The following is a 16354-nucleotide window of genomic DNA, read 5'->3' as shown; positions in this document are numbered from 1 at the left end:
GTAACTTGTGCAAAGTGTACTGGTGGCTGGGTGGGTGGGGGAGAAAGATGAGCGGGGGGTGGGGGGGGGTGGGAGGGGGGAGGGGAGGAAAAAATACCTTGTATTGTCCTTTTAAAAAAGGCTTTGCAGGCCTCACAGGAGGCCACACCATAGTGATACCCCGAGGCAATGTCCCCACAGACCAGGCACAGCCTCTTGGGGATGGAGTTCAACATGTATTCGCACTTTATGGGCGAGTCCTCCATGATGGTGCTGGAGCAGTCATCGTAGCGCTTGCGGCAGCTGCCCGCCCCGAGCCCACCGGGGGTGAACATGGGTGGAGAGTCCAGGCCGTTGGAGTGGCTGTTCATGGCGCTCACATAGCCGCCGCTGGCGTCCGAGTTGCCGCTGGGGCTGTGGTGGCTGACCGTGTCGATGACCGAGGAGGGGCTGGACGGCTCCGTCTTGATGTACGACCCGCAGCTGGAGGGAAGGTGCCGGTCATCAGCAGCCATCCTATTTAGCAGCCTGGGGGCAGTGACGAGGGGGGAGACGGGGTGGGGAGTGGGGGATAAATGGAGGGGAGGGAGTAGGGGGGAGTAGAATTAGTAGAGCTCTGTAGGTAATATGAATAATTACTTATAAGTAACACCAACAAAAGTGCATAACATATATAACGGATGTCCAAAATATTAACATTGGTTTCAGATGTGTTAACAGTGAAAAAAAATACGCCTTTATCAAGGATAGTGAAAATAAAGACGGAGGAACAGAAACAGTGTGTTTGGGGGCTTCGGACCATTTAACACCACCCACACCAACACCAACATAACGTTGCACACCAGGCGTGTCCGTTCCACTGGTATGTTTCTTTCCACCTACTCCCCCTCTCTCTCTCTCTCTGCTCTGTTTTTCCACTGCTGTGTGTCCCGTACACCAGTCAGACCCGTCAACCAGGTGGGAGGACCCTGAGCACCTCATTAGCTCCACGCCTTGGCAGCTGCAAAGGTACTCTAGCGTAACACCACAAACACACACACACACACACACACATCCTTTCTCTCTCTCTTTTCGGTCTCACACATAGCATACATACATAGCGCCAACATAGACAAAGAAATTTCACATACCATGTATACACTAACACACACACACACACACACACACACACACACACACACACACACACACACACACACACACACACACACACACACACACACACACACACACACACACACACACACACACACACACACACACACACACACACACACAGCCTCTAAAGGGCATCTCCATAGTTTAGAGAGCAGTGCAGACCTTGGCTTGTCTCCTTGAGTCAGCAGTCAGGCAAAAGAAAACATGATGGCAGGCTATTGACTTTTTCACTGTCTGCCTAATAACTGTATTTTGGAGAACATATCCACTGATGTTGCACTGTTTGCAGAGTAAAGTGCAGCCCTTTGGTTGTGGCCAAAAATGCACTCCCAACCTTACAAGCCGTCGTTGCCCATGTGCGTCTGTCTAACTCCTCACCTTTACCTTTCAAATCTACAGGGGGGGGAAAAAAAAAAAATCAAAAAACAAAAGACAATTTTAGGCTGGGCTCCCTTTCTCTCTCCTTTTGTTTGTTTGTGTATTCACTTCGCCACAGAGTGACTTGAACAGGTGGAGTTACAGCGGAAACGGATAACTCACCGTATTGGGGATGCTGTGTAGACCCGCCGACCCGTCAGGGTCAAGGCGAGGTCCCGCACAGACGTACAAACACACCCCTCTGCATTAGGTACCGCTGTAGAGGTCTCAGGTCATCGGCGCTCGCCTGCATTAACGAAATTGAGCCTTGCGTGGCTTATGCAAATGCAGACAAGGGGGGCTGCTGGTGAGTGGCAGGTAGACAGCTCAAGTTTTGGCTGAGCACATTAGAGCCATTAGCATATTGCCAACTAATGGTAATGTTTACATACTTGACATGTCAGGTTAACGTCAGCGGTGGGAGAGTGGGATGTTCCCCGACCGGGGCTCCCCGTCCCCCGCTCCTAGACAGCTGTCTATCTCCCACAGCTTGATAAAGGAGACTTTGCCGTGTCCCGTATCTGCGGGCCGGACCGCCCCTCTCTGTCTCGGCTGATTTAATTGTAAGGGTGGGTGAAGGTGGGGTTCAGGCCTGGAGGTCGGCGGGTCAAACTTATTTTCTCACCCTGGCTTCCTGGGCCCATGGAGATGGGGGTCAGTGTGTCAAATTAAATCTCATTCCCGGGTCTCCCTCCCCACTGTCATGTATATTCATCGGAGCTCCAGGTGCCCACTACCTCTGGAAATTCACAAAAAGGTTAACTGCTAAAATAAATAATAAAAAATGCCCCCTGTTAAAACCGTTGACCTTGGAATAAGCCCTTTGGCAGAGCACTTCTGGAATTCTTGTCTCAATATAAAGCCTACACATATAAAAACCTACAGTATATACTGTATACAGTATATCAACCTTTACAACGCACTGTTTGCCAGGTCGTGAGTTGTTCAATTAAGAGTATTTACTTAAAGACACTTCAACAACTTCATTCAAAAAATGTATTTTGACTGCAGCATATGTAAAAAAATCCAATGTTTTTTTTAAATGTATTTATTTATTTATTTATTTTTTATGAAGAAATATGTAACTGTGACCGACAGAACTCTTGGCCGAAATGTGCACACGGTGAGAAATTGAAAAGGTAAATCCATTTCATGCCTTTCAAAAATAGAACCTGCCCCTCTTGATAATGAATGCAGATTGCATTCCCATAAATTAATGCAAGGCTCTGTGTTCATCTGCTTTATGCTCTCTGTTTCAGATGGATATGTGCACCTGTGCGATAGGGCACCTGCACTTGGCTTATTAAAGGCTATATATTAAAACGCAGGGGCACAAGATGGCTCCATTTAGCTTTTATTTCACAAATTCAGAGTGAGCTTAACCCCAGTTCAAAGGTGGTCCTCAGGGTGACACTTAGCATAATTGCATAAATGTCTTAACTGTTTCCCCTCCAGCTCTATGTGGTCATTTATAATAAATGCGCTGGCTGGAATCCCCTTAACTCATTCTGCTATGACATATTATACTACTTCTGTGCTTATGTTTTTAACAAGCTTGCATATATTGATTAATGATACTGAAAGGATACTAACTGCTTGAACCTGGCTTATTAATCAAAATAGTTGGAAGTATTTCTATATATATTTGTATTCTCAGATGGGACAGCTCCAAATTAAATATATAAATACCATTGCAGAGGGAAAATGAATTATGAACATTAAATAGTTTGACAGCAGCAATAGTACCGATAAATAATTCAAAATGTGGGGCAGGTGCTAATTAGCTTGTGCACTACACAGAGAGAGGGAACAGGGGGTGGAAAAGGTCTGCTGAACCGACTGAGACTTGATGCTGTAAAATCTATAGTTCTGTCTTGCTTCCTTCCTCAAGGTAAGAGCTTTTCAAATTCTGCTGCCTGGCTGCCCAAAGGAGCAGCGCTCGTCAAAGATACAGTATCTCTCCCCCTCTCTGCCTCTCTCTCTTTCTCGCTCTGTGTTCCTCCTCCTTTTGTTCCCTTTGTACCGATCAAAATTCATGCTGAGTTGTGGGTTATGGTCCCACAAAAGCACACTGCGCAGTTTGGTTTTAATCTGATTCCACCTGGCCCTCCTAACAGCATTTCAGATCCCTAATATCATTCCACCGCTGCTGCCGTGACCGGGATTAGCTGGCCTAATGATCTGGGAGCCGCTCCCCCACCTCCAGGAAGGGAGCCGGGGAGCGCGCGTCCCGGCGCTTCCCTCACCTGGACGCGGGAGCGTGGAACAGTCTGACATTGTAATACCAACGCAAAACCCTGGAGAGGGACCTAACTGGGCAAATTGGCAGCTGCTCCTACTGAGAGCGATCTGCTCTTGGCTGTCGGGGTCCTGCGTGTTTTCAATATGTTTAGCAACAAAAGATATTAAAGAAAAAAGCAAAATGTCCATTTTCCCAAATAAATTCTCAAGGCCACCAGATGCCAAAAATGTTTTTTTTTTATATTTACAAACCTCATCGTAGAGAGTCAGCACCCTGCTACCTGATCAACTGCTGAGTGTGTGTGTGTGTGTGTGTGTGTGTGTGTGTGTGTGTGTGTGTGTGTGGAGTTGGGTGGGGGGGTGGCAGAGGGTGACGATGATATCAGATGCCCCAGCAGGGGCAGATCTGTCTGGAGGGCCCCAGGCGATGTGGCCTGATAAGCCACTGGCCACAGAGTCGGCGTGGCTAGGACGAACTCAATTAACTCCTGACAGACCTCCACTCGGCCCCGCTCAGCCTTGCCGCCACAGCCGGGGCCCTGTGGCAGCTGCCTGGCTGTCCCCCCCCCCCCCTCCAGGGGCCACTGCCACCTCGTACCGCTCCGACACACATGGCGGGAAAACTGTGTTCGACTGCAGCCGCAGAACTAAATACGTGCTGCCGTGTGTGTGTGTGTGTGAGGAGAGGACGTGTGCGTTCCCACATGGGAACATGTAAATGAAAATGAAATGGTGGGAGGGAGGAGGGGGACGGAGGGACTCTGGGGAAAGCCAGAGGGAATGGAGTCGCCAAAACACACCAGGGTGAAATATGGAGGATGCCACTCCGCGTGACTGGCTGCAGGTTCATAACTGTCAGGAGAATTTGGGGGTCCAAAAGACCCTCAGGGCAATGGGTGCGATGTGTTTTGTTTGTGGCGCGGAGCGAACATGAAAGATGGAATATCTTTAGGGGAGTTTGGGGGTTATGGAGGTGCATTGGTTTTACACAGCCCAGACGCTCAATAGAGATCAACTGTAAATTGTGTACTGGAGGAACCCTTAATTTTGTGCTGCAATGGTGTGGGGGGAGGAGTGGAGGCACGGGGGAGATGGGGGGTGGGGGTGGGGGGGCTCTTTATTAACGGATATGCCAGACACTCAAGAGAGGCTGACAGAGATTTATGATGCGCAGATCTATGGAGGCAAACAAAAGAGAGGGAATAAAGGAGACAGACCAACAGAAGGAAAGAGTAATGGGAGTGATGGGAAGACACAGAGAAACACAGCGAAAGAGGAAAAAGCCAGACAGATGGAGAGAGAGAGAGAGAGAGAGAGAGAGAGAGAGAGAGAGAGAGAGAGAGAGAGAGAGAGAGAGAGAGAGAGAGAGAGAGAGAGAGAGAGAGAGAGAGAGAGAGAGAGGAGGGGGGGGGGGGGGGGGGGGGGGGGAGAGTTCCGTTCATCACGGCTATGGAGAGGAAGAGCCTTGGATCAATAGTCCGTAGGCCAGGGTCTGGTGCTGGGTTTCCACTGGGGGGACCGTGCTGCTCCGCGGCCCGGGCAATTAAGCTTTTCAGTCTCCAGCAGAGGATTATATTTAGCTGCTCCACAGCGATGTCGCTGTAGTCTTTTATAAAACCATGAGCTCACTCCACTACCACAACATGAGCCCCATGCTCCAGCGGCACCGCAAGATAGCGCCAGCCAAGAGGCTGATCACATCTATTGATCCGCCACCCCCCCATCCTTCCTGTTCTGGACGCTGCTGGCAGGAAGCAGCGTTGCTGTTTGTCTGATGTAAACTGTCTGAGCTGCACTGGGCAGATCCTGTTCTTATTAAGGGGCTGAGTTCATGATTCTGGTGGAGGGTTATCCTCGTCCTGGGACGCTCATTTTATAACAGTGGGGCGTACCAACTGCTGACTACGGGGGGTGAAGAGTTATTCTTCTGATGTGCACCCATACTGGGGTGGCTTCGTGCAGAATGTGACAGCTGATCATAACCGAATATTACATAAATAGTTTGTTGATGACGTGCAGCATAGGATCCGGTTTCTACTTTTGTTTTATCGTCCAAAATAATTCATTTCGATTATTTTGATTCAATTGATGATGTAATGTGGCAGTGCTTTAATTTACAGAATGAGTGCAGTAGATTAAAAATAGATAGTAAATATTAGTACACTTACAGTTAGATCGACCAAACTGTTCTTCGACAGATATATTCTAACTCTTTGTAAAAAAGAAAGAAAAAGAAAAAATATATATTTGCTGCTAAAAGGCCAGTCCTCAGCTCCCGCCGCTCATGGAAAAGTGCAGAACAGACCTTAAAAACTACACTTTGGACTCACCTTATGTTGAAGAAGGAATATTCATTTGCTGTAATTATTTTTAATAATAACTAAACAGATGAATTAGTGTGAATGTTCCTTTTACGGGACATTTTTCGCCACAATTTATTCGAATCACCTCCAGCACAATGCTGGGAAACACTACTAAAATGAAACGATTAAACTTCAGGCTGGGATTATTTCGTTGGTGTGTAATTAAAATCATTTTTATTTTAGTGTTATTAATATATAACTACAGTTCCTTAATTGAGGCCGAATCTCAAAGTTGATAGATACTGGACATTTAGGCAATAAAGCAATAGCAAATTTACTCAAAGAGTAAATCATCGTCATGCTGCATTATTCTGCAGTGTGCGTGCGTGGATGCATGCGTGCGTGTGTGTGTGTGTGTGTGTGTGTGTGTGTGTGTGTGTGTGTGTGTGTGTGTGTGTGTGTGTGTGTGTGTGTGTGTGTGTGCAGATCTGTACATGTGGATTACAAACAGAGAAATATTATCACAAACAGAGAGTGCTATTCAACACAGTCCAGTGTAAATCACGGTTTTGGACACAGTGACAAAGGGACTAAGGCCCATGGAGCCATGCATGAAATTACTTCATTAATCTTCTCCTGATGGTCTCTCCTTGTTTAGGGGAAACTCTACCTGTGTTCAAACAAAGAGCCCATTACGCCATCACGCTATAAATTACGCTTCATTGGAGGAAGAGGAATATGGACCAAAACAAACATAAACACATACAAAAACACAACAACAAACATTGAATGCAAACACACCCACATAAACCTTTGGCCATTATGTTGATGTATGCGCACACAGACACATACACACACACAGACACACACACAGACAAACAGACAAACACACACACACACACACACACACACACACACACACACACACACACACACACACACACACACACACACACACACACACACACACACACACACACACACACACACACACACACACACACACACACACACACAAAATTTCGGATCAAAAGTAACAGGTTAATCAGGTTGTCCAGAATAACTGCAAAAATAAATGCAGTATTTGTACAGGCTGACATTAGGTCCATAAATCGCCAAACACTAAAAAAAAAAACACTAAACATGTTCATATTCCATTTGTATTCCAAATTATTCAGTTAAGAAAAGTAGAGTTACTGCTGCTGCTTGACACTGGAATATCTCTCTGTTAAATGGCTGTTCTTATCCCGGCTGAGCGAGAATACACTTCACACCTGAGTCTGTAGCTTTTTACAAGCTCATCTCCGCCAGCTGCCCCTCATTCCCCATAAATAGCAGCGATAATAAAAAGGCGGGTAGGCCTAACTGATTTATACACCACAGCATTCAGGAATAATTAGACGTTGGGGATATTTCCTGAATTAATGCATCCTCCTTCAGAGGGCAATCTAAACATATATCTCGGCGTGAATGGCCGCGTGTCGTGTTGCCACGAGGCGTGGAGCGCCGCCCGGCGTGGCAGGTTCAACAGCCAGATACTCAACTCAGCCATTCGATTTCACTTAGCCCTGCAGGGGGGGTTTAAGTGGGGACCGGCGAGGAGAGGACGCCTTTTATGCCGACCGAGAGTCAAACGTATATACACCCGGCCGTATACTGTATGAAATATATAATACAGGCTGGGAAACAAGCACGCACCCAAAGAAACAGAACCACACACAAAAATACACAAAAAACACACTAGAAACTGAAACACCATTTGACAACATTGACTAAAGTTGTGGCACACAAATAAATTGCTTTCCTGGACTTTTTATGAGATGCACCAAGGACCAAATTCTGCATCTGTCACTTGGTAAACTCTTAATAAATGGCAGTAGCATTTCCAAGTTTGTTTCCTAGCAAATATGTTGCTAAAATTGTGAATTAAGCTTTATTGAGTTATTCCATATGTATTATAGGAAACAGAAAAAGCGACGTTATGTACTTTGAAATGAAAGGAAAAGTTTACATACCAGAAAGTAAAATAAAAATCAACACAATATTTAAAGCAGCAAACAGGGCTTTTTAGGCTTGTTAAACGGAATTAGAGATGTAAGGATGTGTCAGCTTAACCCATGGTTCCATTACGGTCAATACTCCGGAGCAACAAATGGGGAAAAAAATCCCTTTATTATTCTGTAATATTCCCTATATTTCTCAAATACATAAGTTTAATATGTTCCCTTTTAAAGGGCCGTCAGTTCCTCTATTTGAAGACCCATTACCAAAAACACCCTCTATCTTTGCATTTAGATTCTTAAATTAACTCAATAACGTGTAGAGCATTCAAGCTTGTCAAGCAGAGCGACAGCGCAGCGTATTGACATGGGCCGAGGGAAACGAGCACGTCGATAGACACTCGCAGGCTCCAGAGTGGAACTAGGCCTCCACGCAGCCAGAGCAGCTGGCAGCCTGCGCACCGCCATGTTAATGGTTGGTTATTGGTCACATCCCGTTCCCCTGGGCAAATCAGGAGCGGCCGATAGTAGTGCTCTCTCTGTGGAAGACAAAGGCTGTGATGCCGATAGGTGTCGGCACGCCATGACAACACGCTTTTTCACAACAATAGACCCGCATCCGCTCTTTTTCCTCCAATCCCAGCGCCGGGTCCCAAGGCTCCACTGCAGAGGGGCGTTTGTACCATTTAAAACCAGCCGCCCTGTATAAGAGTTGTTGGGTAATGGCTATGGAGGCGTGCGGGCCGCGCCGAGGCTGTCAGTGGGAATCAGAGCTGTTATTGTGACGGACGGTTTGAATATTGATTTCATAAATAAACAGAGCTAACCATCGATCCTAATGTTATTTTGCATTTCAATTACTGCTCCAAAACATAACCTTCAAAGCGGCCGCTCGCTCAATACCAATCGCGCGCGCTGATAAACGCCCACGTAGCCGCCCCCGCGCGACGTCACTTTCCTAAACCAAGTGTGAATTCGCGGACTTGGTATTTTTCTCTCAATTATATCTAGGAATAACTCTCCTTTTAGTCGCAATGCAAACTGCAATGGCCTGATGCAAGAAAAATGTATTCCGTGTCCCCCCAAATTAGGGACACTTAGCCTTAAAGTCTAATGGTTTCTAGTCATAGTCTAGTTTATAGTGACATAAATGTTTTTTTAAAGAAAGAAATTGGTGTTTTTATTTTAGTACATTGTTGGTGAAATTATTGCCTCAGTTATACTTATTCAACTTTAGGTTTGTGTTTGTGTGTGTGAGTTCACACACCTCAACGTGTGTGTGTATGTGTGTGTATGTGTGTGTGTGTGTGTGGGTGTGGGTGTGTGTGTTTATGTGCGCGCATGTGTCTGTGTGTGTGTGTGTGTGTGTGTGTGTGTGTGTGCATGTGTGTGTGTGTGTGTGTAAATGAAGAGGGCCCTTTTGGTGTTGGAGCAACAGGAAGAAGTGCTGACGCACTGTGTCAGCGATAGCACTCCGTTGCCACAAGGGCATGAGAGCGCACGTAGGCTAGCATTATCCTTCTAGACTAATGGACCTGGTTATTTTTAAACAGATTCTCACACCGCGGTCAAGGTGTCCAAGGTTACCACGCATGGGGAAATCAGGAGGGATGTGCGTGGTGACCGGCGGTTGGTGGGAGATCGCCCAAAACGATAGAAAAGCCGATCTTCACATGGACTCTTGTGAGTCACCACATCTAAAATAACCAAATCTCCCACACTGCCAAACAATATTAATTGCCACACGATGCAGTGTACGCCATGGTTTTCCTAGAGAGTAGTCATAATATTAAATACTGTAGAACCTCCTCCCCTGCTTCCAATGGAAAAACACACCGCATGTGAAGCTACCAACTAGAGGAATCCTAGATTAATTCCCACTTGATTATCTATAGAATAAAGCCATGATAGGTGGGGGGTTGAATGAAGAAGTTTGAAGTGGCTGCTCCTGAAACGCAGGCCCACGCCACTACAAACTTCACACAGGGATCTACAACGGAAAAAAGGGAAACAGGCAAAGAACAGAGCGTCGATACACTCTCTGCATCCCCGTTTAACCCGGAGAGGGACACCCCCCCGCGCCCAACCCCCCTGCCCACCCCCCCGTCCAGCAGAGTGACATGTTTACATTGAAAGAAATGATGCTCGTATGTGCGGGGCTTACCAGAAATGAGAGGGCTCCAATGTAGCCAGTGGGCTGAGTAATCGCCCTAATGAATTGGACAACGAAGCCCTGTTGGTACAAGGAGATGCATTTAGAATCGGGTGACAAATTGAATTCAGAGAAAAAAAAAAAACATTGATATTTTTTGTTTTGAGAGGCACAAATGATATCCCGACACCTCCTAAAAGCCCAGGGAGGGGGGGTGGTGGAGGAGGAGGAGGAGGTGCAGGAGGTGCAGGAGGAGCAGGAGGAGGGTGTGCACGGCTGCGGCCAGGGGAGCAGAGTGGCTGGCCAGCAGCGGCGGCGGCCACTGGATTGTGGCTCTTTAGCAGGGCGGCCATTCTCGGCCAGCAGCCTCTTCTGGTAATGTATTCCGAAACCAAATTACCGCAAGCTGATCCCATCTGGATTGTGTCTGTGCTGGGCTGCTTTGGTTACCCACCGCTGCCTCTTGCCCGTGATAGCATCTCCATGAAGACAGCAAAAATCTGATTAACCCAATAACACTGAAACACTTGGTCAAAGAGCAAAGAGCTTTTAACTTAAGATACACTAATGCAATTCCCTCTCCTTGTTTTCTGAAACCTAATAAGAAAAGCCAAAAAGGACGGGATCGAATGCCACAGATGGGTATTTGCTGACTATAATGCAGCAAGCTGGAAATGAAGTCAAATAAATTGAAATCTAATTCATCAATGTGTACGAACTTCCGCTACTCTAAAAATACATTAAATCGCTCTTTACTGCCCCAGTTAGAATTGGATATTTAGTTTATGGCGATTGCAGGGCAGGGGGGGAGGGGGGGCTGGAGGGGAGCGGGCGGGGGTGTTGATGGAACATTTAGAAAAAGGGAAAGAAGTCGCATCTAAATTCACCGTTTCTCCGGCTGCAAGTATTTACTGACGAACTAGTCGAACCAGTCTCTACCGCCTGGCGTGGACCAAGAGGAAACCACAACTGAAGTCAACCAAAAGTACATGGAGAGCGAAAAAAAAGGGACGCGCGCTGGGCTTCATGTCAGTGTCCACGGGGAAACGCAGAACCAACACGTTTGCTGAAAGACACGATGGCAAAACGCAATTTACAGCAGCACCGGGAGGCGGAGAAAATAACCTTCACGCGCTTTATATATATTTCTAAAGATGACAAAAGATTACAACTCATCTACTCTAAAAGACGGAGGGGGGAAAAAAAAAAAAAAACTCAAACTCTGTCACTGTTTCAATCCGATTCCCAGGCAGTGGCGATGCCCCCCGGGTCAATCTATACGCCGCGTGGCGGGGTGAATGTGTGGCGCTGCTGTGCTAATTACACGCAGCACATACGTCCCACTAATCCTCTCAGCCGGCTCCACGCTGCACCGCCGCCCACAGTCAGGGGCTGCAACTCCGCCACACAATTAGCCGACAGGACCCAGGGTGGAAAAAAACAACAATAACAACCTGCTCAGCCCACCGCTGATTGGCTCACACTGATAAGCACTTGGTAGTAAATTGGCCTGCTATTACTCAGGATTTTTTTTTTCTGCCTCTCAGTTCTATTTTAACTTGTGTGTGTCTGTGTGTGTGTGTATGTTTGTGTGTGTGTGTGTGTCTGTGTATGTTGTGTGTGTGTGTGTGTGTGTGTGTGTGTGTGTAGCGTGTGGGGGGGTTATGCATTGAAAATGTTTTTCTACTGGAAAATAATTTATTCTAAATTCGAAATCGGTGTATTTTGATGTTTGTCGACTAACCAGGTTTGCAGAGAAGTCTCTCTTTTTTAAATTTAAATTATGACACGAATTACAATGAATGAGAAATGAATAAAATGTAAAATCAAACTTGAGATTGGCGTCATAATATTGTCTTTAACAATCATATGACCTTTTACCAAATTATCCAAAACAATTATTTAAATTATTATTTTCAGTGAAAAAAGCATTTATTTCATTAAATTAATTTGTAAAATTTTGTGGAAAGGTTCAATGCAAATGCTCAAGCTTAATTTAAAAAATAAAGCTTAGGTTAAATTTGATATGTATTACTAATGGAAACCAAAAAATGACCATAAACAATTTCAAGCCCCATTAGTGAAATTATTTAAAGAAAATAAAAAACAACCATTATTTTTCAAATTGATGCTGATAATTCTCCAATAATTTCTCTATTTGCAGTTAATGTGGACAATAGATTTGCATTCTATAATTTAGAAGGTCGAGAATTGAAGAGAAATCTGTCTTTTTAAAAAACATATAAATAAAACTTGGTGACAGTTATGCAGCACTAGAAACGCTGAAAGGGTATGAACGGTTAAACAGTTGTTTAGCTGAATTTATAATGTTGTTTTAAAAGTTTTCTATTTAACAAGATGATTTACTGCTGTTTATGTATTGTTTTTACCAAGGCTTATCTTGTATCTAAGGTGGGAAAATGATTTTACTAAATGAACATGGAAGGAGCTCATGTTAATTTGGGAAAATTCAATGCATAAAATTCAAACTTGAGACTTTCTTTAAACACAACAAATACAAATACATTAAACAATTTATATTCTCGAGTCCCACATTAAGTGATACTGAGTTGTTTGCATTCTCATAATAAGGAACAATTGATTTATAAATTACTTGTAGAAAAAATAAAACCTATACTGCATAGACAAAATACTATTTCAACATTTTTCAGCTTGTGCAAGCAATAAATCATAGTTTTAGCAAGTAATACCAATTCAGAATTTAAATTAAAATATACTTTGGCAATAATCCAAATATTTTGTAATAAATGTAATAAATAAACAAAACAATACACCATCAAATTGGCTAATTATACCTCTAATTCCTAAAAGTACAATAGGCATTAGGAATTATTCAAACTGCTTTAATTTTTCGAACAATAATATATCCAAAGTAAAACAAATTTTATATTAGAAATTATATGTACATCATAACAATTATGTGCAATATCTTTGTGCGTTAAGGATGGTATGGTATATGTATGAAATAAATAACAAGTTACAGAGTTATTTCCCTATGGTAGACTAAATATATATTTTTAGTGGAATAAAAAATGTGCTCAAGCATAATAGAAATGATTGTCTCTGAATTATCAGGATTTACCAGGTTACAGAACTGGTCTGTGGTGCGGCTCGCTGCATGGGAGCTGCCAGCGTCCAGGGGTTACGAGGTCCTTTCATTTTTCTTTCAGCGGGTAGAAATATTGCACCGTGTAATTCATCCTCTCCAATTGAACGGATACACTTTAATCTCATCTCCTTAATATTTTCATTCTCCCAGGGCGCCCCCGTCCGGGAACAAAGCCATCACCAAAAGAAAAAAAGAAAACTCCTAACCTAACCTAACATGACAGCCTCCCAAAGTCTTTAGTAAAAATAAACACACACTTCTGTTAGGCCGGCCATGCTCTGGATAAACTGTATGAAGACTGAGATGCATAGTGTGTTTCACACACACAAACACTCACACTCACTGTCACACACACACACACTCACACTCACTGTCACACACACACTCACTGTCACACACACACACACACACACACACACACACACACACACACACACACACACACACACACACACACACACACACACACACACACACACACACACACACACACACACACACACACACACACACACACACACACACTCAAACTCAGCTGCACCTGCCCTGTTGCTTTGCACTGTCAGGACACAGTCCCGTAGGAGTTAAATGGACGAGAAGGGTCCGAACAAAATGTGTTTTAAAAGGTTTGGGTTGTGAGGAAGAGCCAGAAGCAAGCGGAGGCAGAGGACGCCATTGCAGATAAGCGACAAGAAGTTTAGTGTCTATAGATCTACACAGAGAGGAAACGAGTCAAATAACAATTGAGCGAGAAAAGAAATACACACACGGAAAGAAAAGGAAGAAATGAGGAAAAGATAGAAAACAAGAAAGAAAGAAAGAAAGAAAGAAAGAGAAAGAAAGAAAGGAAGGGAATGAAAAGAAAAGGTGCACCTACTGGTTATGATAGCTGAGAGGGTCTGGAAGGCAAAGTTCTGAAATGTCCATCAGTCCAGTTTTAGCATTCCAGGAATGAGAGGAAGAGGAAAGAGGAAACAATCGAGACGCGCCTGGTCCCAGAGTGAGAGCAGCACAGCACCTCAGACGCTCCGCTGCCCGGCACCCCCTTCGGCTCTGCACCCCCCAGCCCGCACAGGTATGTTGGACACGCGTGTGTGCGTGAGCATGTGTGTGTCTGTGTGTGTACGTCCCTACCTATGTGTGTGTGTTTGTGTGTGTGTGTGTGTGTGTGTGTGTATAAATATATATGTGCTGCAGAGAGAGACAGAGTTAGTGTCTGAGTCTATGTGAGTGTGTGTATGTAAGTGAATGTGTATATGAGAGCGCGTGGGGGTGGGGGGAGAGAGGGAGGGACAGAGCGGCAGAGAGGTAAAGGGGGTGGGTGTGTGTGTGAGAGAGAGAGAGAGAGAGAGAGAGAGAGAGAGAGAGCGAAGCACAGGCGGCAGTGGATGAGTGCTAAGATGGAGAGAGTGTGTGAGAGCGAGCAAGAGGAATGACTCTCTCCCTGCTCAGGATAGGGCTCTTTAAGACTCAAGGGCTTGATGAATATGGAACAGCTGCTGTTGGCTGGCTCCAGGGGGCGGGGCTTAGAGCGACACGCAGGGGAGGGGTGGAGTGGGATGGGGTGTGGGGGGGGTCCGAACCCGCTCGCTTGCTCGCTCATTCGCACACACTCCTCCACACAGACAACTACAAAAGGCACACATGCTCACACACGCAGTCGGCGCAACGATCGCACACACACACAGATTTTTTTTTAATAAATAAATAAATAGACAGGTGTTTTCAGATATGATTTGAGAACATTTTTAAAAAGACAAAAAGACAGAATTACGATTAAAAAAATATATGAATAAAAGTTGAAATAAGAAAATTAAGATAATCAAAATAAAACTTGTATAATCGGTGAAGCATAGGGTAAATATAATTTATTTTCTCAATCGAGGAAAAATGCCATGGTTACATGATTTAATAAAAGAAATCTCCACCAACCCCTTTATTGAGACCACAATTTTGCTCTTTTGCATAAAAAAAAAAAAACTTAAGAGTTTAAATATTGTTTTGCATGTTTGCCTTAATGAAAAGCTGTTTTGATTTGACATCAACTAAAGTAAATAAAATTCTACACCTACAGTATACAAGTCTGCCACACTGCCAGCGAGACAAAAACACACATTTACAGAAATTTCCAAAACCAGTCGTCACCTCCAAACTTTACCAAACTGGATGAGACTTCAATGCGTGACAAAGCCTGCACTCACCTCTCCTTGTAAACAAAGACATTAAAATCGTCCAAACGCCGACCGACACGCGACAGGCAAAACTCAGATGTGTGTGTGGCACTTTCCTCTCCCTTGGTTTTAAAAACCACGGAGTGCGGTTGATATGTTCGTTAAGCTGCGTCTCTACTTCCAGCGGCGAGCTACATGTGAGGGACCATTGTCGACCTCTCACCACCTGTGAGAGACGATCTCAAACAGTAACTCAAACTCTGGAAGCGCCATCAGCTTCTAAAGCGACAGAAGAGCCGTCCCTGTCTTCCCTTAAAGCCTGCCCCCGGTACAAAAAAAACAAAAAACAAAAAAAACGCCTGTGTTTCGCCGTCAATCGGGCTCAGGAGGAATGTCGAGAATGCAGATAGCGTTTCACAGTGAGTGAGGGTCCCCGTGTTACTGTATCCCCAGAATATAAGAGCGGAGCTTACCATGGCATCTTATGGGAGAGAGCGGCGCCCCGACAATGGCTGACACTTCATTTGGCGGAGTCAAAAACACAGGAAAAAAAACCCACACACACACACACACACACACACACACACACACACACACACACACACACACACACACACACACACACACACACACACACACACACACACACACACACACACACACACACACACACAGACAGACAGAGAGAGGTTCAGTTCACCCAACTTCTTCACGCCGGTGGACAGCCCTCAGTCAGTTCAGCAAAATAAAAAAGAGGGGGGGGGTTCAGTGGTTTAACAGTGGGTTCTAGAGGGAAGTGGTTG

At 44.9% G+C, this 16354-nt stretch overlaps 1 protein-coding gene across 2 annotated transcripts in view; it reads right to left on the bottom strand.

The window, feature by feature from the left end:
• esrrb (estrogen-related receptor beta) overlaps positions 1-15650 on the bottom strand; it is a 44652-nt gene extending 29002 nt beyond the window's left edge. The window contains exons 1-4 of one of the 2 annotated variants that reach the window (XM_080012403.1): positions 15582-15650; positions 14258-14602; positions 10263-10331; positions 98-507 (exon numbers count right to left, since the gene is read on the bottom strand). In XM_080012403.1, coding sequence (XP_079868529.1) covers positions 98-507; positions 10263-10331; positions 14258-14307 — 529 coding nt within the window. In that variant the 5' untranslated portion in view covers positions 14308-14602; positions 15582-15650. The remainder of the gene's footprint in view (positions 1-97; positions 508-10262; positions 10332-14257; positions 14603-15581) is intronic. The other variant, XM_080012404.1, reaches the window with a different exon arrangement.
• Positions 15651-16354: the final 704 nt, after the last annotated feature.

This window comes from Zeus faber (genome assembly GCF_960531495.2).
Source record: "Zeus faber genome assembly, chromosome: 13".
In the NCBI taxonomy this organism is placed as follows: Eukaryota; Metazoa; Chordata; class Actinopteri; order Zeiformes; family Zeidae; genus Zeus; species Zeus faber.
Note: the sequence above shows the minus strand (reverse complement) of the source record. Positions and strands in the feature narration are given on the sequence as shown.